Raw genomic sequence first — 26,755 nt, forward strand, 5'->3', positions numbered from 1 at the left:
ATACCACTTGTGGTTATTTGTGTTATTGTCACCTTCCTGTCAGCTTTGACCAGTCTGGCCATTCTCCTCTGACGTCTCTCAATAACAAGGCGTTTCTGTGGGCATAACTGCTGCTCACTGGATTTTTATTTATTTATTTGCACCATTCTTTGCAAACTCTAGAGACTAGTGTGTGTGAAAATCCAGGAGATTAGCAGTTTGTGAGATACTCAAACCACCCTGGTCTGCCACCAACAATCATTCCACAGTCAAAGTCACTTAGATCACATTTTTTCTCCATTCTGATGGCTGAACATTAACTGAAGCTCCTGACCCGTATCTACATGATTGTATGCATTGCCCTGCTGCCACACAATTGGCTGATTAGATAATAGCATGAATAAGTAGGTAGGTGTAATAAAGGAAAAATGTTCCAGTGTGTGTGTGTGTGTGTGTGTGTGTGTGTGTGTATATATATATATATATATATATATATATATAATATAATATAATATATATATATATATATATATATATATATATTACCATAGCGATGAATGGCAAAAACATTCTCATATCCATGTTTACAATCTTTCTGTCATATTCCCTTTGTTGTTTTTCCAATGACCCAGGTCTGTCTTTCTCTTCCCTCCCAGTTCCCTTTTCTCCCCTCACTCTCCTTGTTGCCTCTGCATATGACATTTTAGTCTTTGCTCTATTCCTTTCAACTTGTTGAACTACTACTACTAATATAAAAACACCCTCTCCAGTCGCTCCCCGCCAAATTCAAGTAACACTGGGGCGACATGGCTCAGGCAGTAAGAGCAGTCGTCTGGCAGTCGGAGGGTTGCCAGTTCGAACCCCCTCCCGGGCTGTGTCGAACTGTCCCTGAGCAAGACACCTAACCCCTAAATGCTCCTGACGAAACTCAATCGCCGTTGGTGTGTGAGTGTGTGTATGAATGGGTGAATGAGAAGCATTAATTGTACAGCGCTTTGGATAAAGGCGCTATATAAATTTACCATTTAACACTGAGCCACTATCCTGCTCCTGTCCCTCTCTCAGTCGCCTCACCCAACAAACTCCCTTCACCTCCAGAAAAGATGCTGTCTCCACATAAAGATTACCCCTTTTACCGTTGTTCTCTCATTGCGAAACAGACTACATCTGCCCTACAAAATGCTCTACTTTTTAATGCCTTATCACATTGCCTCCACTAGATACCATTACTGCTTTTACTTCTCTGATTTCCTACTTTATAACTCTCCCCACTTCATGGCTGTTACTAAACACATGATTTGCTTCCCAACCATCTCCTTTCACTTTAATTCCTATAAGTAATATCCCTTCCTCATTTTCTTTTTCAACTCCCTTCCTTTTTAATGCCATCCATCAACTCATACTTCCTACTTCAAGTCAATTCATCATGTCATCAAAACTCTTTTGCAAAAAACCATACAATTAGATTTGAAAACCAAACAATCCGTCAAACAAATAAAAAAAATCTTGGCACCTTCCGTTTCAACTACTCTGCACTTTCTCTGCTCAAGAAAGATAATGGAGCCTACGATAAGATAAATATGTTGCTGAAGGTGTCTGCAAATTATTGATTGTAGTCCATTGGAGTACTTGTTGGACGTACAGTATAAGCCAAAAGTATTAGGCCATCTCTGTTTCAAGCAATTTCAGGTCGAGAAGAGTTATGTTAATGTATGCTCATTTATTGAATAACAATCTAAAGTACACTTTGACTTTTTTTTTTTTTGATTTCTACCTTCAATAACAGAAAATGATTCATTTTATTTAAAAAAATATATAAGAATCTTAGAAACAACTTTACTCAAAATAACCTCCTTTGGCTTTTATTACAATTAAACATATTTTTGGAAGTCTATCCAGTCATTTAGCAAACTGGGAAGTGGAGGCGAACTTGACTGAAATCTTATCTACCGTACGTTTTGTTTTGTTTTTTACCACAGCCTAATACCTTTAGCTTGTGTAGTGTGAGTAAAATAGGGACTAAAGTTGCAGGAAATATAGCAATGAAGGAATTAGCCTTAGATATGCAGAGCCAAGTAAACATATTGTGGCATGAGCCAAGAAGGTTATTGCCAATGAGAAAAATAATATTTAATTATTTAAAAATAATGTAAAAAAAGAGTAATCTGGTCATATGCAAAACTTTGAAGGCATGACATCACTGTAAAATGAGTTGCTTGAACCAAAGTGTGTTTTTTTGGTTCACCCCAAAATTCCCTGAATACCTCGATACCAGGTAAGTAAATGTAAATACCTAAAATATTGTAGCGATCCGCTAGTGGGGTTGCCTAACCGCCCCGCTAAAGGTATATTAATTTCTAGTTCAGTGATTAGCACCGCTGCTTTCCAGCCTGGAGACCTGAGTTTGAGCCTTGCCAGATCCTCGATGCTTGGTGTCTGCAGTGGGATTGTGAAGGCAATGGGAGGGCACTCTGGGGAACAGAGGGAGCAGTGATCTGATAGCGGGACTGCCTAACCCTCTTGCTAAAGGTGCATTTATCGTTAGGGCAGTGGTTAGCACGGCTGCCCCTCGACCTGCAGACCCAAATTCAAGCCTTGCCAGATACTTTGCATTATCTTTCATTGCACACACCCATGTGCTGAAGCGGCCTACTCTAATGTATGAGGCTGTCCGGTCCAAACTTAAAATTAACTTCCTGAAGAATAAAGAGCTGTTGGTTGTTTTAACTGTACACTGTCTACTTAGGGTCATTCTACACTCACTTTCCCATTGTCACATTGTTGGAAATATATTAATGGTTTTTTTAAATCAGTCAGATAAGTTCTCAGACAACAAATGCTTTAATTTCCATATGAGCTGTGGTAAATTATTTATTTATAGAGAGATTACTCCTAAGTGTATTTTATTTACTAATTCATACCCCTAGCTGAAGTCAGTAAAGTCATAAATGCGGGAAGAAAGTACACCATGGTCATTAAATCTACAGCATTTCAGGAAATGTCCATGACAAGGAAAAATGTAAAATCCATGTTCAGCACAAAATAATTGTAAAATAATTGTCAATAGCCTTAATCAATAGATTGGCTGGAAATAAAAACTGGCTTGTGAACCACTGGAATAAGCTGCACAAATACATGTAGTGTAGAACAACATGCATGAATAAAAAACAACAAGTTAACATTTTATTTAAAACATTTTGTCAGCATTTAATGGTTATTATAAATAATGTATCATGCCGTATGCATTTGATATAGCAGATTTCCAAGTGTATTTTGGGCTAGGCTATACATTTATCAACCGTTTATATCTAATAGCCTACAGAATATCGCTGAAAATTAGGCTGATCTAACAAAGTTTAAGAGCATGTTCATCTATTCTTGGCCACTTCACATGTTTTTCAAATAATAAACAACTCAAAACACAATATAGGCATCATAGACACAATGTCTATGACGACTATAAGCAAGCCTACTTGAATCTCTTGAGTGAGGCCATGCAATTGTATGCAAAAATGTATCTCCAGTGAGCCATTCTGATTGCCAACATCCACGGAATTGTTATTTAACCAAATTGGTATCAAGTTCTTGGTCGATGGCTTTTTTATTCCTGCAAGTGAAATTAACACCACTTTTAAACACTGGATATTATAAATCATTGTTCATGTCTAACAAATATAACGCCTATTAGTCTACAATAAGACAATATTTCAATTTTCTAATCTAGACTAAAATGGACAGATTTGGGTGGGGGTGAATGTGTTCTACCATGAAACCAGAAATATCAACCAAAGCGAATGTTGGTGAGACATAACGTTACTGCATCATTCTGCCACCAAACTTTTAAGAAATTGGCAAATGAACGTATCAACAACTCAAGTTTATAAAAACCATTCAAACGTGCTGAAAAATTGATCGACTGTACGGTTGTTTTCTCCCAGCTTGTCTAATAAAAGTATAGCCAGAATGTATGCGGCTTTATATATGTAGTCTATTCCTAAATGTATTTTTAAAAACAAACTTCTAAAATAAAATCCACCGGTCCGAATAATCCGAGTGAAAATGGAGGCTATTATGCACTCTGGTGCATTGTGGGAGAACAGTGACTGACACAGCCGCCATTTTCCCGCTGGACGCTCGGCTCCCATTGTGTGAACGACAGTAAAAATACTGACACGGCCAGAATAGCCAAACATTTATTTCACCATCTGTAACCGCCCTTTTAACAGGTAAGTGTCCACAAATAACATATTTTTTCGTCATATAAATTTTGTTGAATATATATAAAACTTTGAGGTGTCGTTAATGTTAAAGTATCGTTCGAAATTACACCGTTTTAATTGGTAGAAGAAAAAACAAACGCGACTACCGAAAACGGCAGAGAAAACAGTCTTGGGACTTCTGAGGAGACCTGAAAATCGGCTCCGTTCTGATGGGTTACTTTTGCGTCTCATAAACAGAGTTGTTGAGCGCGGATTCCCGTTCTGGATATTTTGTTTATGTTCCATAGGGTGTTAACTTTTGACTCCGCTGGTCGTTTCGGGTGTTAATATAGCATTTGTTTTACTATTTATGTAAAATTTAACTCTCACCCTCTATCACTTGCGTTACACAGGTCTCACCCTAGCTTCGTTTCATATAGCAGCCATCGTTTTCTCTCTAGTGTAGGCGGGATTTGTTGAGGCGGGGGCAGTGATGCCGTTGTATGCTGATTGGTTCTGATGGAGAAACGCTATCATTCCATTGGTTTGTGTAGCTGTTGCGATGGTACGTAGTGCTCATTTTTTCTTTTGATTGATGATCTGCCCGCGAGTCGGATTGTTCAGAAAGCATCTGGGCTCGCCTATGCTTTGTACTTTGAATGTGGATTGGCTGCTGGCTTTGTCGTTTAGATTGCTTTGGTCAGGGTTTTGTTCCTTTTCACTGATTGGCCCACACGTTTCCCATGATCAGCTGCATACCATTTGGAATGGCCAAGCTTGGATCTGTTATCATCACAGAACAGTTCTATGGTTGTCACACAGTTTATAACGTTAGTATTCTTGGGTTAGTTATGCTGAAATACCATAACCTAGATCAGTAGTCAGTCAATCAGTGTTTATACACAATTGGTGTATCAGGATTTACAAGGCTTTAATTTTTAATGACACATACCAGTTAGAAGTACTTTATTTTCTACACAAAACGACCATGAAATTCCAAGCAAGCACATATAATTGTGTTGTTGTTAATGGCTGATGTTGGTATTAAAAAAACATTAAAAACCTTGTCTCTTGTCTGCTCAGGTGATCTTAAGGTGCCATGGCTCGTACCAAGCAGACCGCTCGTAAGTCAACTGGAGGCAAGGCCCCACGTAAGCAACTGGCCACCAAGGCTGCCCGCAAGAGTGCACCCTCTACTGGTGGAGTCAAGAAGCCCCATCGTTACAGGTGAGGGTCATGTTTGTCAGCAGTAGTACTGTCCGATGTAGATTCAAAATGCAAATATTCCTTAAAATTAACAAAAAGTTTTACCTATTTAACTTTTTTTTTTTTTTTGGTAATGTAATGCATTGTTCAAATGTTCAAATTTCAAAGTGAATTATTTTGTTCAGCAATGCCTGACTGTATGTGGTGTGTGTCCTGCAGGCCCGGTACCGTGGCCCTGCGTGAGATCCGTCGGTACCAGAAGTCCACCGAGTTGCTGATCCGTAAGTTGCCCTTCCAGCGACTGGTGAGGGAGATCGCCCAGGACTTCAAGACCGACCTGCGTTTCCAGAGCGCTGCCATTGGGGCCCTGCAGGTCAGTACCCATAAGTCTTTGCTGTTTTGCTTCCCCTCTCAGATGAAGTGACTGTGACTCTCCCACCTATGCTGTTGTTCTTTGTCTGTTTGGCTGTGCAGGAGGCCAGTGAGGCATACCTGGTGGGGTTGTTCGAGGACACCAACCTGTGTGCCATCCATGCCAAGCGTGTCACCATCATGCCCAAAGACATCCAGCTGGCCCGTCGCATCCGTGGCGAGCGTGCTTAAACGCCACCCTCTTCTCCCTCTCCCTGTCCTCACTGAGCTAGTCTGTCTTCCCCTCCCTTTATTAAACTCCCTGTCCCCACACCCATTCTTTCGTTGGTAGTGTGTAGAGCAACAATAATTATGGCGAGAATAAAGTGTATAGTTGTGTCTTTCTTAGTGCTGTTGGCAGCAGACTTTTAGGGTACCTTTTTGTGCATGTACCTGCTTGGCGCTGATCAGATGCACAGATACACAGAAGCATAACAGCGACCAATCCTGTGCTTAGACTGCCTTTCTTGTCCATCTGTCTGTCTGTGTGCGTAGAGGGAGTTGGTGAGGTCAGCTCTTTCAGTTATGAGGTAGAGAGGTATTCAGAGAGAATGGGGCAAAGTGACAGACGGGGGTGGAATACAGACAGGTGGACAGAACAGGAGAGTGCTGGTCAGGGTGTGTCTGCTGAGGCGTGTCAGCTGCCTCAGCAGGGTGCTAGAAGAACTGCCCTGGCCTGTCCCAGAATACCTGAGAGAGATCAATCAGGGGTATCAGCATGTTGGAGGATGGTCTTAATTTCTGTGTGTGGGTGTATGTGCTGATCAGCACAGCAAATTGTATTCATCTGCAAGTATCTCTTGGTTGAGAAATGTTTATTATATTGATGATTATTATTGTTGTTATGGTGTTTTCTTTTTTTAATGCATACATATCTGTTTTCACAGCTGCAAAGAAGAATTTTACGATGCAAATTTTTTACAAGTAACAGTGACAATGCAGAAAAAAAAATGTTTTTAATGAAAATGAGGAAATATTAAAACTTAAAGTCCCTGCTCTACTCTGTCGACCAGTTGGGGACACTGTCAGCCCCTTATTTTATTGCCTATAACACATCGGCACCCTTTTCTTTCCTGTTTTATTATGAAATTGGCTTTAAATGGCATAATGTAAATTTCTTGCCAAAGCATTTCGAGACATAGGATAAGATTATGTAGCAAAAGTATATCTTGGCATCATTTTCACTCAAACATAATCTCTCCCTCTTTTTTTTTTACCTCTGTACTCTTCCATCCTTTTCTGTTCTTCAATTTCTGTAAGTTTAGGTTTTCTCCCTTTTCTCAGGTTGGTGTGATGCCCTTCTAACTTATCGTTAGTTCTTATTTTGATCGAAAAATGTTCAAATGTTTAAAGCAGATCTTTGTAATTTTCAGATTTCTCATATAAGATGGTAATAAATAGATGTTACACAAATATATTGGTTTTGACATTTTGTTCTCAGCATTTACTTGCCCGGTTTCATTTTTGAAACATATTATTGGCAATTCTATACCCAGTGGTATAAAAGTGCAGTATATCACTAACTTCTTCTGGGAGCTCCTGGCCACCAGAGGACAAGGCACAGAGGCAAAAATAATAATAATAATAATAAAAATATGCGTTGGTAGTGGTGCAATAACTGTCTTCGAAACTATTGTTTTCTGACACTTTGTGTAAATGTTTACTGCAAACACATGACTCCTTAGTAACTCAATTGCTTTTTTAATGAATAATGTTATGAACATTTATAGCATGACACATACTCAAGACACAAGAGTTATTAAAGCCTTCCTGCTTTTTGTGGTCATTTGTTTCATATTGGATTTTGTTTGTGTCTGACAATGGTTACTCTAGATTGCCAACAGAATTTGTCTGGGTTTTTCTAGTTTGTTTTTTTACATAAATGAACCTGTTGACTGAAAAAACAAACGAGACCCCAATAGGCAATTTACTGCAAATGCCCTGTCTTGTCTGGAGTAGTAACTGCAGCTATTAGTTTAGTGATTTGTATAGACAAATCTCCGCTGTGCGTCCGGCCGAACAACGCCCCTTAGCTGTGATAAAATGTTTACATACCACAGTCTGTCGTGAGTTATTGCTTAACTATTGAATGTGAACAATAATAATGATAATTCCCCACAGGTGAAATCCAATCCACAAACTGAAGAAAATATGAATAACGGATATATAAATTGTATTGTCTGGCTGAAAATACGGGATTGATTGGTTGGAGACATTGATTAAGTAACTGGAATGCATATCCGACCTTATTTCCCTTACTAGCTAAATCCTCCACACATCATGGCGATGCGTATACGCTTTTATCATATAGGCTAGCAAGATGTAACTTGATTTTCTTCATTGTCCTCTTGTTGCGATTATGACATGCACTTCAAACATCTTCCGCCACGGACTTGAGAAACGGAATAAAAGTATAAAAGTGCCAGTCAAATAACGCTACACAACACTAAAATACACGATTTAGCTAAGCGTCCATCTCACATACTTAGTAACATGTATTGTCACAGGTAATGTAATTATGTGTAAGTGTGTTTTTGTCTGCGCAGCGCCATCATAGTCCAGATGCCAAACGCTTTGCGCAGTTTTATTTCGCAGCTCGCCAACAACTGTGTGACTATTTGCGTGTTCACTTTTTATAATCTGGTGTTTATAATGTTTATTACCTTTCTGATGTCCTTAGATTGCCTAAATATAGAATTATGTCGAGCTACCTATATACAGCCAGTGTAAATCGTGGGCAGGAGTCAGACAATAGCCTAATAGATTTATAAAAATAAGTCATCCATATTCGCTAAATTATTTTGTTACTCTTGCTATCCTGCAACCAATAAACCATAAGCATTAACTTGCACAGGTCAAACTCAAGCGACCGCTGCATAATTAATGCTATGCATTCTTGCATAATTATAGCGCAGTCATATTTCTTTAACGTTTGACAGTCATATTACCTTGATATTGTATATTTTGCTATAAACGTAAAGCTTGAAAGCGATCGTAAAAAAATGGTGACTACGGTGAACTCCAGTGCATTGTGGGAGGAATGATTGACACGGCGGCCATTTTCCTGCTGGACGCTTTGCTTCCATTGTGTGAACGAGACTGTAAATACTGACACGGCCAGACAAGCTAAACATTTATTCCACTCTGATACGACACTTTTTCGCAGGTAAGCGTCCAGAAATAATGTGTTTTTCTAACCAAATCAATTGTTAACGTCTTTATTAAAGTTTGATATTTGTTTGTTTTCAATATATCTGCAAAATGTTATTTATTTTCATCGGCAAAGAAAAAGAAAAATCGACTGACGAAACGCAGCAGAAAACCAGTCTTTCTACTTCTTGCAGTGGCTGAGGAAAAAAATCGTTTCAATATGATTCGGTAGTTTCGCATCGGTTAAACATAGTTATTGAGCATCACTCTCCGTCTTGAAACAACTTTTTAGATTCCGTAGGGTGTCTACTTTGATTTCCGATGAGTGGTTTCGGGTGTAATAGTGTATTTTTTTAATGTTTATTAAAGTTTTGATAGGAGTCTGTTCGCATAATACAGGTCTTTAGCCCGGCTGTGTTTCAAACGGCAGCCATCGTCTCCAGGGTGGAGGTGGGGCTTGTAGCTAATGGGAGAAATGGAAGGCTTGGACCCGCCCCTCTGGAAGCTCGTTCTATGGCCTTATTGGGCAATGTGGGCAGTCACTACAATATGATTGGTGTAAAGTCGGTTGTAAAGTAATGTTTACATGCTTTCATTTTGATTGACGACCTCTCGACGAATCGGAGTCAGCCAGTAACGATTTTTTTCATATCGTCCCTCCGCTGCCTGAAATGTGGATTGGCTACCTGTGTTTTTTTTTAATGCCGCGAGCGAACAGGTTCGCACTGAAAAGGTTGCAGGAAAGTACAGAGCACAATTTAAAATCAGCAGCGTCGGTAATGACATTACCAGCGTTGCTGTCTCACCATGTTCACTTCCCAGATTACATCACCTAATCCACATAGCTATGGTTTGTTGGTTAATCTACACATATTCTCGGTCGCATTGATCCGTAGTACATATTTGTGCTCCGTGGTGTAGATGAGGGTTTATCGTTTAATTTTACCACTTGTTGTTTCGCTTGTTGCAACACTCAATCCATTATGGGTCAATTTTACAGACATAGATTAAGCCGAGACCTTATCTGAATAAAGATTCTCCATATAAACTCAATTTTCGTCCAGGACTAAATTTAATCTGTGTCTGCGAAACCAAGCCCCTGTATGTCCCAAATTGTTTGTTAAATGCTATAATAGTAACAAGGCAATATTATCACCTGTTATTACGAATATGTGTGCAACTATTAACGATACTTCTGCTACTATCAATAATGACATTTATGCCATTGACTGAAGTTTCTGATTAAAGATTCCATGGATGTTATAACATTGTGTATACATTTGTGTAAGCATTGTGTATACAATCAAATACACTTCTATTTTGATGCGGATGTTGGTTTAGGACAGTATTATTAAACAAGTTTGAAATTAAAATCTCTCCATTTTATTTATCTTGTCCACTCAGGTGATCTTAAGGTGCCATGGCTCGTACCAAGCAGACCGCTCGTAAGTCAACTGGAGGCAAGGCCCCACGTAAGCAACTGGCCACCAAGGCTGCCCGCAAGAGTGCGCCCTCTACTGGTGGAGTCAAGAAGCCCCATCGTTACAGGTGTGTGGTTGGGCAAAGCCCCTCATTCATTTTTCATATATACTCTGATGCAGTCATTTCAAATGGATTCCAGTGTAGATTAATGACATTATTATGAATCAAATGTTCAGTGTATATTGTGTCTATAATTTAGAAAAATATTAGTCATTTTTTGTATTAAATTATGATGCAGCCTATCCTGAATAATCACTTAAAAGTCCTGTATGTGCCGTCGTTGCAACTCAACACTGTTAATATTTGTGGGAAATTCAGGTGTATAATGGTGGCATGAGCTGTGGCATTTTCTTGACTGTATGTGGTGTGTGTCCTGCAGGCCCGGTACCGTGGCCCTGCGTGAGATCCGTCGGTATCAGAAGTCCACCGAGCTGCTGATCCGTAAGCTGCCCTTCCAGCGACTGGTGAGGGAGATCGCCCAGGACTTCAAGACCGACCTGCGTTTCCAGAGCGCTGCCATTGGGGCCCTGCAGGTCAGTACCCATAAGTCTTTGCTGTTTTGCTTCCCCTCTCAGATGAAGTGACTGTGACTCTCCCACCTATGCTGTTGTTCTTTGTCTGTTTGGCTGTGCAGGAGGCCAGTGAGGCATACCTGGTGGGGTTGTTCGAGGACACCAACCTGTGTGCCATCCATGCCAAGCGTGTCACCATCATGCCCAAAGACATCCAGCTGGCCCGTCGCATCCGTGGCGAGCGTGCTTAAACGCCACCCTCTTCTCCCTCTCCCTGTCCTCACTGAGCTAGTCTGTCTTCCCCTCCCTTTATTAAACTCCCTGTCCCCACACCCATTCTTTCGTTGGTAGTGTGTAGAGCAACAATAATTATGGCGAGAATAAAGTGTATAGTTGTGTCTTTCTTAGTGCTGTTGGCAGCAGACTTTTAGGGTACCTTTTTGTGCATGTACCTGCTTGGCGCTGATCAGATGCACAGACACACAGAAGCATAACAGCGACCAATCCTGTGCTTAGACTGCCTTTCTTGTCCATCTGTCTGTCTGTGTGCGTAGAGGGAGTTGGTGAGGTCAGCTCTTTCAGTTATGAGGTAGAGAGGTATTCAGAGAGAATGGGGCAGAGTGACAGACGGGGGTGGAATACAGACAGGTGGACAGAACAGGAGAGTGCCGGTCAGGGTGTGTCTGCTGAGGCGTGTCAGCTGCCTCAGCAGGGTGCTAGAAGAACTGCCCTGGCCTGTCCCAGAATACCTGAGAGAGATCAATCAGGGGTATCAGCATGTTGGAGGATGGTCTTAATTTCTGTGTGTGGGTGTATGTTCTGATCAGCACAGCAAATTGTATTCAACTGCAAAGCATCCCTTGGTTGAGCAATGATTACTCTTATCATTATGTGGTGTCTTTTTTTTTTTAACTGCAGAAACATGTTTTGTTCTTTTATAGCAAGAAAATAAATTTCATAAAAAAGGAAACAAAAAAATCACAACAATATGAAAAAAAATGTTACTGACAGCAGAAATTGGTGTGAAATTTTTTTAATGACAATTGAAGCGAGTTCTCATTTTCAAATGAAAGCTGATTAACACTGGCAACCGGAGAGGGGTGTAATATAACCCTTTCCTTATGTTATCGCCTGAAACCTATCGATGCTCTTCACACGCGTTTTACTTCCTCTCTCTCTTCCTGATTTGAAATTGGCTTGAAGGGCATAACAAAAATGTTGCCAAAGCATTTTCAAGTTTTAAAAGACAAGTGTGTAGCTGAATTATACCTTCCGATTCCGATCTCCTGGGTGCTTGTTACTGGGGATTTACGGACAGCCAGCGTTACGGATATCGTTGAAACGACTCGCGGTCCAAGAAAAACTAAAATTCTAATTAAACCAGCAGCTGTATTACAAGCTATAAAATCTCACAGTGATGCTGAGCGTTGAAAAGCTGCTGCAGCCATTTTGGGTAGTGGGAACCGTCCGTAATGCTTTGCATCACGTCGTAAGAAGGGCCGCTGTCGCTCTTTTCCTTCTCTTGTTTTTACACCTACCTCCATCTCACTTTTCCCCAAAAAAATGTTTTTTTTTCCACCCCCAGTTTCTCAGGTTGGTGTGATGTCCATTATAACGATCATTACTTCTTATTTGATTAAAAATAAAAAATGTTCAGGTGTTTAAATGATCTGATCTTTGTAATTTCCAAATTTCTCATATTAAGGTGGTAATAAATCTATGTTACACACATCTTTATCGCTTGTTTATTTTTCTTTCATTTCATTCTGCTCTCCTCTCTTTGTCTACACTAATTAAAGAAGACTAGATGTTGGAGGGGAAAAAGGAAATTAGATTTTATATATTTTTTAAACTCTGCCAAAACGGGCTCTAATGATAGATGATATTGTCATTAATGTATTAATGGATATAATGAATCAGGTACTCTTCCGAGTGGCGTAACTGTTCCAAGAGAAGTGCTTATTTTGATAAGGTACTCGCAGACTCCCAATAAAGGACTTTAATGGCAGAATTACCTTTAGTTTTCACATTTAATCAGTGATCCAGTGTTGGCCGAGCTACTTCGCAAGCTAAGCTTCCAGTTACAGGAAAAAGCAATCGGTACATCAAAGTTATCGGTCAGAAACATAGCTTACTAAATTGAATCCAATCATACAATTAGCTTGCGATCTATGATGTTACACTGCATTAAAGTTATTGAGCTGACGCTTTTTTTTATCGAAAGCGACTTAACATTGATTAGACCTAGCAAGGGTCAGTGATTTGAAGTTTTGAAGTTGTCAGGCATGCATGCATACATATATGGCTTGGCCAAAATAAAACACCTAATCCTAATCCTAGCACCTAATATTTTCCACTGACAAAAATCTGAAAATAATAATAATACAACAACATCAACAACGGCAACAACAATAATAATAATAATAATAATAATAATAATAATAATAATAATAATATAATCTTATGAGTAGGCCTAATACATTGTGGCCTACTGGAAGTAGAACAAACTGGTTTCACTTTGCTAACTAAGAAGCAGAAATGAATCGTGCAAGCCAACATTCTCGGTTAAAAATCGTCGATTTATATATTAATATCCCGAAAGAAAACGCAAACTTGATTGAACAAATCTGTTTCCTGGTTGTAAAGCGAACGCAAGGTGGAGTCATTGTACAACTTGTCTCGAGATGTCAAACCGAAATCTACCTGAAATCCCCGAGCGCGCACTGTTCATAGTGTTTTCGTTTTTTTTTTTAGTTCGTTCATTTTAGGAAGGTGTAAGGTAAGGTAAAGTACGAAAGGACATCGATTTCCCTTTTGATTTTCAGGGAGAATCTCATGTACAAAATATTGCTATCCTGAATTCACAGTTGATAATGAAGTCAAGTCATTGTAATCAACATACTTTTATCTCAAATGTCCAATATAACATAGACTAGGATATACATATTTTTTTATATATTATTTTTTGTATTTTGTTTTAACACATTTATTACTATAGCACTATTTATTGTGACCCTGATTGGTCATTATCTGTGTGCTGCGCTTGCTTTCCACTTTATAATAGATAGCCTACCACAACTGACAGTGTGCCCTAATGACGTAGTGAGTAGCTAAATAAACAAATACACACTCAAAACAAAGTATTGCAACAATGACAAAAACAATAAACACCCTAACATATTTATCCTTTGCGCTGTCTCCACTGAACAGTAATCCTTGCCTCTTCCTACCCATCCCCACCACTGTCAGCATCCCTCATCTTATTTATCCGCTCCAGTCAACATTAGAAACAACAATCAATGAAACCGTAGCCATGGTAATTGTTCCGTGTTCTTTACAGGGTCTATGTATGTAATAACCAAGCGAACAAATGAATTAATTTGTAATTATATATGGTCCGCAAGACAAAAATCTAATCTTGCCCTTAATCATTTGCATATTAATTTGAATTGTATTCTAATAATTCACAGACATTGTATTACTCTATTGGGATCTTCCAAATGCACTTATAGTTGTTAAAACATTTATTCTGGCCCCCAAATTTTTCCTGTCCACAATATTAGATGGAGCTGAACATAGTCCTCATCTTTGAATAAAAATAGTGAAATTAATGCGTTTAAAACTTGGACTGAATATCATACCATACCAACCACTTAAATAAGTTGAGCACCACTTTTCAATTTTTGGGTTCTCGTGCTAGATTGTCCGTAGCAGAGTGGAAAATGTGGTTCTGTTGTGAGTTGCTTACTCCCAACATGTCTACCTGCGGGCCTGGTGCTAGTGATTCGGTAGATGAGTACTATTCCTGTGAGTTAACTAATCTGGAGAATTGTCTCTGACTGATGTATCTGTGTTGACTGATATTAAATATGTTAATTTTGCAATACACATTGGACTTTGTCTCTGATGAGTTTAGATATAAATAGTCAATGAACTACTGAAGTGTAATTAATCGACACTGATCATTATAATTGGTTCTGGGTGTGCTGGGTGTGATATCTGTGTGTTATCTCAGGCTAGGGACAAGAGTATTTCTTGATAAGTGTGCATGGTGGGTTTGCATTTGTATTCGTTTGTCTGAACATTTTAGTATGGGTATCTCTCAGTGAGCAAGAATGTTCATGGTATGCCTGTTTGGGACTGTCCTGGTGAACATGCCTGTTCTGTATGTCTTAACTGGACAGGCGTGTGTGTGTGTGTGTGTGTGTATGTATTTCTCAAGGCAGTGTGTGTGGTTGTTGCATGTTTTGTGGAGCGGGAGGCTAGCGTTGTGTGTTTGTGTTCACCTTCCCCAAGGTCTGTGCAGTGCTGGTCCATCTGTGCCACTCGGGCGGATTACAGCCAATCCGTCTGTCTGTGGCTCAAAGTGCTGACTGACAGATCATGGATTAGCACTAGCGAGAGAGAGAGAGAGAGAGAGAGAGAGAGAGAGAGAGAGAGAGGAAGAGAGAGAGAGAGGAAGAGAGAGAGATTAACAGCAGTACACTCAGAGGAAGGGAGGGAGGGGGGAGATTAGCACCGCACACTGAGGGGCAGAGAGATTAGGACATAACGCTGGGGGGAGGGGCAAGGCAGCGCGGGGGGGGGGGGGGGATTAACCTTGTACAGCCACAAGCACAACCTGCCGCACAACAACCAAGCTGAACCGCACTCCCGCACATCGGCACCGCACAAATAATCCCCCGAGTGTGTGACCAATGATGGGTGTGCATTTCCATAAACACTTTGAGGAGTGGGTATGAAGTCACCCGCAAACGCGCTGCCCACAGTCCAAGTTTTAAATGACTGAACCCTGCTCGTACGGGCACACCTAGATCATAAGCGTCCATTGTGAGCCCAGATGTGAAAAGACTTTTTGAAATATATTTTAAAAAAAGCTTGTGCCAGACAGCAGCGTGCTGGACAGTGGGTGCAGACGGTGAGGACTGCAGTGTTCTGGCAGTACGTGTCTGATCACCCTGCCCCAGTGAGGAGGGTGGAGGTGAAGGGTCAAGAACAACAACGTGTTGGAGCTTTCAGAGGCTATCCACAGCAGACACTGCACCCACCCCCCCTCTATCTCTCTCTCTCTCTCTCTCTCTCTCGTGCTTTCGCTCACTCGCTCTCTGTACATCCTGCTCTAGGACTCCCTCTAATGATAGCGCTCTTAGCACTCAAATGGAAGCTCATTTATATTTTTGTTTGGCAGTTGAGTTTTTTTGGCTCAGGTGCTAAGAGCGGTCGTCTGGCAGTCAGAGGGTTGCCGGTTTGATTCCGCCCTGGGTGTGTCAAAGTGTCCCTGAGCAAGACACCTAACCCCTAAAATGCTCCTTATGAGCTGGGGGGTGCCTTGTTTGGCAGCCAATCGCCGTTGGTGTCTGAGTGTGTGTATGAATGGGTGAATGAGCAGCATCAATTGTACAGCGCTTTGGATAAAGGCGATATATAAATGCCAACCATTTACCATTTTGTCACAAAGTAAAGCAGCAGTTTAGTAAATGTTAGTGTATTTGCCTGCTCAGTGGGCGAGTGGCAGTACCTTTGTATTATTAGTATAAAATGAGGGGATCCATCAAAGAGGTCAACTCTCCTGCATACTTCCTGTTCATGCTCTTGTTTTCTGTTGGATTAACAAAAACAAACGAAGCTGTGGTCAGTTCTTAGAGGCTAAATTTACTTATCAGCCTTTTTTTAGAACCATATTTTTAACCTCTTCCATAAGTCAATTTCAAAATATACTGAATGTTAGTATGAACATCAAATATAGCATAATAACAAAGTAGTTGTTATGCATGTACTAATAATTGTATTAATGTTACATACAGTACATTAAAATACAGAAGATCCTCCTGTGAAATTATGGATAATGTACTAATAATCATATGTAAGCCTCAGTGGATTAGTCATTTTTTAATATTGCAGAACAGAGTATTAACAAAACATATTGGATGACAAAAACAGCCAAAGATGTGAGGATTGAAAGCTCCATAGGAGTCAAAGATGTACCGACATTCATTTTTTAAATATCTTTCAATGTTGGGAGAAACTTTGTCTGGGAACTCTTTCTTTAAATGCTGTACTCAGCTTCTGTTAACTTGATCAATGCGATGAGCACAGGAATGTTGTTTCATATTGCCTGGGCAGTGCATAGCCAAGCTGTTGCCAACCATTTTTCTGGTCTGTTCTGGGATATGGGCCTTCCTCTCTTACCTTATAGCCACACATTCCCATCCCAGGACAACCACAAAGTGATAGGAGGTTTACATTTTCTTCTGTTATAACTATGATAGGGAGCTTAAAATTGAATTTCTTATCTATGTTTTGTAATCTACTGGCCATGTGCTCTTGAAATTATTTGTAGAAGACCCCCACAGCCTACGGCACCCCTGAACACCCGCAGGTGTGAAAAACAAGTTGATATTCTGTGACAAAAACAAAAACAGCCATGAAAATGTCGTGATAAAAGGGGGAAATTTTCCAATCTTATATTTTGAAGCCAAATAGAAATACCCCCCCGCCCCCCTTCACCTCCCCCCTCCCCACACATCTTGCTCATACATGATTGGTTCTCTGCATTCCCGCAGCTGAGATTAAGTCCTGTTTCCCCACATTACCTCCCCATTCCCCTCACTGGGTCACATGACCCATTACATCACTGGATTGAGGTCAACGGTGGATTAGGATGCTACTAGTGCAGTGGAATTACTGAGGGGGGGCGGGGGGTGGGGGGGGGGGGCAGAAAGAGAGGAAGGAGGGGAGAATATAGGAGACCGGGGGAAGGAGGGCAAAGGGGAAAGAGAGGGAAGAGAGTGTAAAAGTAGATGGAGATTTCCCTGTCTGAGCAGCATGTGCTGGCATTATCACAGAGTAAGGCAAACTGGAGAGGTGCTGGGCTTTAGGGCTTTAAAGTGTCCATTAAAGTGTTATAGTTAATATAGCGTAGTGGGTGTATGGGTGGGGCGGGGGGTACTTTCCACTGACCAATTTGTGTGTAGCAACCGCCCCCTACTTACATGTGTCTGTTTGGTTGTATATGCTTATGTGGAGCTAGTGACGCAATCCTCTCACTCACCTCTCCGTTCGGCGATGTTGTTTGTCTTTTTTAATTCATCCTTTTGGTTTTTTGTTGTTGTTTTTCACCATCGTCATATGGTCATTTATATTTTCTTCGGTCCCCTAGTCTCTCCCCTCCGGAGTAGATTAGGTCCAGAGATTGTTTTCAACGTTGAGGGAAAACGGGTCCATCACAACAGGCCTGGCTCTCTGGCCACATACAGTTAGGCTACGATTGTTCTGGGTAAGGTCCCAGGGGTCCCCATGTCACACCTGCCATACCTGCAGGAGCCTGACGTGGTACCACGGGTTTGGCTTACTTGTGCCTGTCAGAACTGGTGGCCTTGTTTCTTTGTGGGCAGAACATTTATACTGTGTTTGCCTATTCCATGATTCATTGATTGACCAAATATTCTGTTTTGACTTGATACAGATTTACATTACAGGGATTCGATGCACGGCCTACACAGCATTGTGCGGCTGTAGGCTAGAAATATGGATTCGGTCTTTGTTTCATGGTAGGGTATTTTTTAACCTGTGCTAACCAGTTTCGTTGTCGTGGGACACCGGTAAACCAGTAAGCAGGCTGATTTGTGATTCAGTCAACCATGGCAGTAATCCTGGAAAATTTGTTTGGGAAGTAATTATTGTTGAGCAATCACAGTTTCACAAGGCAAACATATTGCCATTGTTGCTGTGTTGGTGTTACGACTTCATGGCCATTACAATGATGTAGAAAGATGAGGTCTTGGACACTCTACTGTAGACACATAATTGTGTTACATTACCCGGACTGTTGCATTGGAAAAGTGAATCTAGAACACTTGCTACTTAAACTTTTTGTACCTTGATAAAAAATGATTTAAAAAAAGGCTGCATATAATAAAAACACAAAGAATCACCTATATGTTATGTTTAAAGCTATAGGAAAACTATATACTTTTATTTTAATACACTTTTATTTTAATTACTTTCATGTTTCAGTGGGGGTTTTTTATTTAGTTTTCTCATTATTTCTGAAAATCATAGGTAAAGCCATTGGCACAATTATTGTGAATAAAATTAAAGAAAGTGAAATTGGTAAAATAATTGTACTTAATTTATTTAATCTCAGTCTCAGTTTTTATCTACAGTATGTGATCACTCTAGCACTTGGAACCATACTTCCCTCTATGGTTTTCAGCACAATTGTCCCTGGTTATGATTTGCACCTATCACTCTGGATCAAAGTGTCTGCCAAATGACTATTAATGTAATGTAATATAAACAAAACCAAGCATCTTGAGTTTGCCAAACCTCATTGGAATAGCACTGGAAGAGAGTGCTATCGTCAGATGAGGTTTGCCAAAATTTCTGACACCTGTGGCTTTCAGAAAAAAAATTACTACATTATTAATTCATTCAAGGAGGTCCTGGGTTCCAATCCCCATTGGCCGGGGCCTAAAAAAAATGGATTACTTAATAAAAAACATTGAAACGTGAGAATAAATTAAATAATAGTATTGAAATAGAAGTATATAGTTTTACTAAATACAGCCTTTTTTCTTCATTTTTATCAAGGGTGCCAATAATATCAATCCATGTAGTTTCCTCTTACAAAGGATAGGTTTCAGAAGAAAACACTTTCTACAGCCCTCTTTTTTAATTTAATTCTTGATGATGTGTATGTTTGATAAGTAGGTTTTTCATTTTCCAGGAGAGTGATTGCTCATTTGTCGTTTTGCTATTTTTTTGCTATCATACAAAGATGGTTGGCACCCCCCATACAGAGTTAGGTAGCCTCCTATATGTCCAGCCCTGAGCACAAACATGCTTAATGCACTGAGAGACAAACAGGAAGCTGCATTACCAACAGCTGAAGACTGATGAAGCTGTGAAATAAAATAAAGAAAATACATTCTGAATGTTTTCAAAGTTCTGTGAAACACGGAAGTAGTTTGTAATTTAAGTAATGTGAGAAATGGCAGCAGATTAACATGTTTGATAGATCCCCTGGCCAACCCTTCTTTATTCTGTCTATGTTGTTCCTGTTGATGACGACGATGATGTTTGTATCCTCATTCGCCTCATAGTGTAATTAAAGTTTTTTTTCCCCCCAGCATGCTTTGTGGGGGGCAGCTGTCATGGGTAACGTTGGAACCAATTTGTCATCTGGGGGGAGAAAAGGCTGTAATCCTCGATGCAGAACGAGGGAGCAGGAGCGAGGGAGGCAGTGGAGAGAAAGAGCGACAGCAGAGAGGATGGTAGAGAGGAAGAGCTGGAGAGAGACTGTAATCCTGACTAATTCACTTAGGGAAGTGCTGAGGGGGCACTGCCGTAAGAGGATTGGGACATTCTCTAAATTAGATCAGTAAAAATAACAAACTGTAAGGAGGGTGGGAAGGAGGCGCTAGATGGGGACAGGGGGACAGGTAACAGAGACAGAGGGACGGAGGGGCACAGGGTTATGGCAGAGACACCCTCCGAACACATTTCCGGACTCCCCCACTGTCTCAGTGAGCCTCAGATGTTAGGCCTCCTTAACCAACCATTCTTAACCTCCGCCCTGGGTCTGACTGTCACCCTAATTCTAGCCCCTACTGAGATTGTAACCCTAAACTTAATGCTGACTCTACCTCTAGTGCTGGCTTCTTCTGTAATGTCTAACCCTAACCCTCATCTTCGCTCAGGGCCACAGCATTAATCCTCAACTCTGACATTAACTTTTACTCTCAAACTTACTTTCTAATTTGAGCTGTTTGCATGAATTAATGCACTGTAGTAGGCCGCCAAATACCTTGAGTTAGTGGTGTCCAAGATGGATGGATGGATGGATGGATGGATGGATGGTGTGGCATTTTGCCATGCCTTGTTTATTTTTTCCCCAAAAAACACCTTTATTTTTTATGTTTGCCCAGTGCCCAGTACAATTTTTTGTTACATGGAACCTTCTTTGCTTTTGTATTTCAATGGAGTAAAAATAAGGTTTCACAAAACTAGTGAACAGCACATTGACAGAAAAGGAAGCCATTATGACGCTTAGAAATAAGAAAAAGTAACTTCCTTGACTGTCATTGGAACTTCCGACAAATGCCAATAACCGACTCCAAAGGCAATCAAAAGCCGAGAATCAAGACTAGATACTGAAAGCTTTCTTATGCTGAATCTGCACTAAGAAGAGCATACAGCTGACTATTCAGAAGCAACTGTTCAATTATTTTTGGTCTCTTAGAATTGGGGATAACTATGCACAAAAAGGGGTTTGATTCCTACGCGTATCACCCAATTTGGATGTAAATACCCTAAAATTAGAGGAGTAACACGGTGATTGAATGTGACACTTGCCAGTTGCCTTTTCTGTCAACTAACAGTATGTGCATCATAAAAACCTAGAAAGGGCGGCCTGTAGCGTAGTGGTTAAGGTTCATAACTGGGACCCGCAAGGTTGGTGGTTCGATCCCCGGTGTAGCCACGATAAGATCCACACAGCCGTTGGACCCTTGTGCAAGGCCCTTAACCCTGCATTGCTCCAGGGGAGGATTGTCTCCTGCTTAGTCGAATCAACTGTACGTCGCTCTGGATAAGAGCGTCTGCCAAATGCCATTAATGTAATGTAATGTACAAAGTGTGTTTACTCCTTGTTACTCCTTTAAAGGACAGTCTGCACTTAAACCTAATATTCATTGTCTCATTTCAAATCCAATGTGCTAGATAGAACAGAGCCAAAAGAAAATAAATGGTACCAACTGTCCCAATACATATGGACTGCACTGTAGATGAACATTCACAATTGGGAGTGGTGGGTGGACTAGGATACTATTTAGTTGGCTCTGGCCCATCTCTACACAGTTGCCCTAGCCATGTAGCACTTCAGTACACCAGGAATCAATGATTTAACTAATAGCCCAAAAAATGCTAGTTAACAAAACCAAAAAATAGCAACATGTATTTAAAATGAATTCTGATGATAAATTTGCTTCCACACAGGCACCAGGCTCCTCCAGTGCACTGCTGTGGCCATTTTTCAGAAAATAAATTCCATTCCATTCTCAACCGTAGATTTGTTTTTGTATGCAGGCTACTTCCCCTTGCTTCAAGTAGGAAAAGGTGGTGGGAAATTTGGATTAGGAATCGATTAAAAAGAAATTGGAGTGGAGGACCCAACTCCCCAGTCGTCTGTCCCAATGATGACAGTATTTACCAAACAGCCTGGTGGCCAGCTTGTTTGCCAGGGATTAGGAAAAAGAAATGAATCATATTTTAAGTCCTGAGTGTATCTGTGTCTCCCTCCCTGTCTCCCTGCTTTAGTGTCCATATGTTGCACTCAGGGATTATTCAGATGTGCTGGGGCAAGCTCTGTCCCTCACCAACTCTTCCTCTCACACTCTCCCTCCTTTCTATACCTCTCCCTCCATTCTGTCCCTGTCCATCCATTCTATACCTTTCCGTCCGTTCTATAATGCTCCTTCCATTCTGTCACTCTCCCTCCATTCTGTCCCTCTCCCTCCATTCTGTCCATCTGTCTATATTCTATAATGCTCCCTCCATTCTATACCTCGCCCTCCATTTTGTCTGTCTCCCTCCATTCTATACTGCTCCCTCCATTCTATACCTCGCCCTCCATTTTGTCTGTCTCCCTCCATTCTATACTGCTCCCTCCATTCTATTTCTCTCCCTCCATTATTTGCCTTTCCCTCCATTCTATAACACTCCCTGCATTCTCTAGCTCTCCCCCTATCCTATACCTCACTTTGTACACCATTGTTACTATGGATGTTTTCCAGATAGTTTTTTTTTTACATTTCTGGATAGTTTCAAGAATTAGATTTCATGGTAAAAACATTACATTGTGATTTTTCCCGGTTTCTTTTTAAATAAAGAATAGCTCTGAAACATCTACAGATAAAGTATGCTTTCACATGAGATGAATAACAATTTCATTGCTTGAAATATCTGTCAAACCTCAATAGACTATGATAGTGTCGAAGTGTAAAAGTGGATAAAATGGTTTTCAGAACAGTAATAACGCTTGAAGGTCAATGAGAATATATAAAATCCATAAAATCAAGCTCCTTCCTGTTTTTTGTATGGTTTGTACCACTCTTTCAGATCCGTGCCGTAGCACACTGATTTGGAAAAGTACATTAGAGAACATGCTTGGGAGCCGTGACATTAGTGATAATAACAGCGGAAAATAGCAGTTGATAGCATTATAATCTTCATTCTCCTCATCTCTCTCTCTCCATCTTTTCTATCTCTCTTATATCACTCTGTTTCTATCTCCTCTTCTTGAGGCATTATCAGTAGGCCTACACAGGCTTATTTATAATCTCAATACACTCCTTTCTGCCCTGCTCCGTGCATCTCCATGCTCACACTGTTGATATATATATATTATATATATTATAGTGGTGGCATGAAACAGGTCCTCTCGATGCCCTGGTCTCTCTTTGCCCTGCCCTCCGTGTGCCATCACCTATACATCATTTAGTGTGTTATTCCTGTATTTTAACTTTCAATATTAATAAGTGAGATATTAGTTTTTTGTTTTTTTACCTCATTTACAAAAAACGTTGATGTGGCATTAAAAAATATTTTAAAACATTATTTACCATTTTCAATTAACTTTAGTGAACTGAAGAAACAGAGAATTGCCCCCAACCTGGTTATAACATGGTGAAAGAAATTCCAATACTTTTTCAAATACTTTTTTTACCATAAACATTTACTGTTAACTGCTCAGTTTTTGGGGTTCAAATATTTAAAAAATATTTCGTATATGCTTGTATAGTTTTTAAAGACTGATTTTCCACATTGGTTTTCATGTACACACATTTCTCTGCAAGTTGTCGTAACTAAAAATACACATATTCAGATTTTTGTATACAGTAGCTTTGTATTTTCTCAAACACATGCTGTAGTTATGAAATAGATTATTAAAAAGGGTATCAGTATCTGCTAATATGTTATATTACCTACTATTCTAAGTGACGTACCTATTATAAGTAAAGTACCTATTCATATCCTGAATAATCCAACATGATCCCTGTTTTGTGGTGAGCCATACAATTCTAAACGTATTTCTAAAGCATGACTGATTAGGCAGGGTTGACAGGCTTAGGTCATCAGAGATAGGTATATGACTTCTGGTTACAGATGTGTTTGGCGTCAGTACTAAAAAGTAGAATGCAGGAAGTAGAGGGGTCCTTCATGCCAGAGTTATACCACATGAGAATGGGCTTTTTGTGTTGCCCATGTTGAAAAATAATATACAGTTAATTTGTATTTCCAAAATAATAAAAACATTAATGTCAAGTTGTGGTCAGCTGCGTCTCCCAACAGAAAGTTTTCATCAGGCATGCCCCATGAAATTGCATTCAAAAATAAAAATATAATCCATGCCAATGGAAATGTATGTTGTGTTGTGTGGGGATTTGGCTTTGTGTATTTGGTTTCTCATACATGGTGCTAAAGAATGAAGTAAATGAACAGGAAATCTGAATAAATCACACATTGCTGCATGTCAAATGCACTGCATCTTTATAGCGTTCAGATATTTCAGTTCCGGCAATTAACTTTCCTTCAGCTCTGTGTGACATAGACGCTACTCTCTGATCATGAAACACACTAACTCCAAAGTCTTTTCATCATTTCTTTAATTCCTCAAAAATATGTTAACTTTCAAAATCTACCATCAGGGAAAACTAACAAACACACTGTTGTGGATGAAAAGACAATAAGCAACTAGAAAACGGGAATAGTTTAAATTGAATGATTAACAGCTATACACAGCATTGTTTACCTAATGTTAACTATCTTTATTATTTAAACCCCTGAGTTTGAAAAAGACTGCCCAGAAAAGAAAGATTAGAAACCAGAAATAATAAAATTAAAATAAAACAATGGCGATTTTTTAGACATTATGAAATATATATTTGTTCAATTGTGTGTTGTGACTTGTCTGTATAACATTGTTGAGATGATTGCATTTTCTTTCAAGTCAAGTTTAATATTTGCAAAATTAAACAAAAGTGAAATAACAGGAATATTAATGAGAGGTGTAGAATATTACTAGTAATAATAATTGTAATAATAACAATAATTATAAGAATATTAACTTCAAACAAATGATCACAATTTTACTCAAAAGGACTCACAAATTTAAAGTAACATGAAAATGTTAAAGGACTAAAAAAACTTAAATAATACATGAATACATAGTGGAGCCCCTCACTCATTCGCTGGTAGTGACTTAGAGAAACTACACACCTTCTGTGCAAAGGTCAAGCAGCTGTGGCTTTTCCCTTCTCTTTCCATCAAGACTTTTCTCGAGCAAAAATGTCATAAATACACTGTTTCGGCAGCAGGGTTATTTAAGTCATCGAGGGTAAATTAAGTACTTAAGTAGCAGACGCACCAGAGTTCTGAAACATGGGATGTGACAGGACGAGGAAAAGGTGCTTCTTCCGTCCTCCTTGGGTATCCCAGGATGCCTTTGCAAATACAGGAGTCTATCCACCGTGTAATGCATCAAAGCTTCTGGAACAAGAGGCTTACCCCCTTCCCACCCCAAACACCCCCTCCCCTCACACACACACACACACACCCCCCCTCTGGAGTTCATGTGGGTTCAGGGCAGGGCAGCAGAAACAGTCACACTGTTCTCTGTGCCACTGTGTCCCACAGTATGTTCCATCAGTTTTTCACCCTCTCTCCAGTCCTCTCCTGCTTGTAGAAGAGGACCACATCGACTGCCTCCCCACCCCACCCCACCCCGGCCCCCGGCCCGTCCATGCACGGCTGTGTGCCAGTGCATTTGGCTCATAGCTGTATCACTACACGATCAAGAAAAGCAGCTTTGTACATAAACAAACCAACACAACATCATCATTTGACAAATGGAACATTTGACAAAAAACATTAAGAAGTTCCTAGGAGAGAGCAGGAAGTGGAAGCACTGATCGCATACGTGCTGATCTTGTACTGCCGCATGCTGATTTCCTACAAAAATTATGCGTTAGTCTCCGTCATGTCCAGTCTACCCTGCACTCAGCTTTTTGCATGTCTATTGCATTTACACTGCCATTGACCAATTTATTCAACTATAAATACAAACTTCATAGTTTTAATCACGCACATAAAGATCACATATAAGGATTAAAAACAACAATTTCATTTTGTGATGAAAATTAACTTGTTTTGCAATCACCTTCATGATGTATATGAGTCTCAGTCAATTTTTCTTTATTTCCACGTTTCTTTCCGAAAGTCCTTTATTTACCTTTTCTGTGTTTTTGCAAATATGCGAATACCGTATGTAACTGATCCTGCTGATTTATACTTTTAGAAATGTTTGTAAGGTTGTTTGAAAGTGATCAGTGAATCAAAATTAGATGTGATATTTCTATCAATCTTAATTGTTGTAAATTTGTTTTAGTTTTTTTAATAGTTTTTATGTTGTAAAACAATTACAGTACCTATCACTACAAACCAAAACTAATATTCAATGGTATGTTTGCCTGCAGATGAAAGTACAGTTTCACACGGGCCTTGCAGAGTCAAGCTGCAGGAGTGTCCTTGTCTTCTATGGAAAATAACACACCCAGGCATTTTAACACTTATGCATAGCAATTATACAAAACAAAAACTTTTCAAGAAGTGTACTCAGTCTGTAGCAGTCATGGACTGAAATAAGTCGTCAGCCCTGTGCTAGTCTTCTAAGTATTTTAATTTTTTTCCAGTTGTTCTCTTCTTTGCTCTTCACCTCTCCCCCTACTCTTCTCCTCTTCCTCACTTCCTGTTTCT

General features: G+C 39.9%; 1 protein-coding gene across 1 annotated transcript; it reads left to right on the top strand.

The window, feature by feature from the left end:
- The first annotated feature begins 4,048 nt into the window (after window positions 1-4,048).
- On the top strand, window positions 4,049-12,670 carry LOC133107355 (histone H3.3A-like). The gene is made up of 7 exons (XM_061216346.1): window positions 4,049-4,205; window positions 5,262-5,405; window positions 5,604-5,757; window positions 5,859-5,979; window positions 10,361-10,493; window positions 10,807-10,960; window positions 11,062-12,670. Exons 2-7 carry the CDS (start codon window positions 5,278-5,280, stop codon window positions 11,188-11,190), a joined length of 819 nt encoding a protein of 272 aa, XP_061072330.1. The 5' UTR covers window positions 4,049-4,205; window positions 5,262-5,277; the 3' UTR covers window positions 11,191-12,670.
- Window positions 12,671-26,755: the final 14,085 nt, after the last annotated feature.

Source organism: Conger conger, chromosome 13 (genome assembly GCF_963514075.1).
Source record: "Conger conger chromosome 13, fConCon1.1, whole genome shotgun sequence".
Taxonomy (NCBI): domain Eukaryota; kingdom Metazoa; phylum Chordata; class Actinopteri; order Anguilliformes; family Congridae; genus Conger; species Conger conger.

Coding starts and splice junctions, on each gene's coding strand:
- LOC133107355 (XM_061216346.1), top strand. CDS start 5,278: ATGGCTCGTACCAAGCAGACCGCTCGTAAGTCAACTGGAGGCAAGGCC. Junction 5,406..5,603: donor AAGAAGCCCCATCGTTACAG/GTGAGGGTCATG, acceptor TGTGTCCTGCAG/GCCCGGTACCGTGGCCCTGC. Junction 10,494..10,806: donor AAGAAGCCCCATCGTTACAG/GTGTGTGGTTGG, acceptor TGTGTCCTGCAG/GCCCGGTACCGTGGCCCTGC.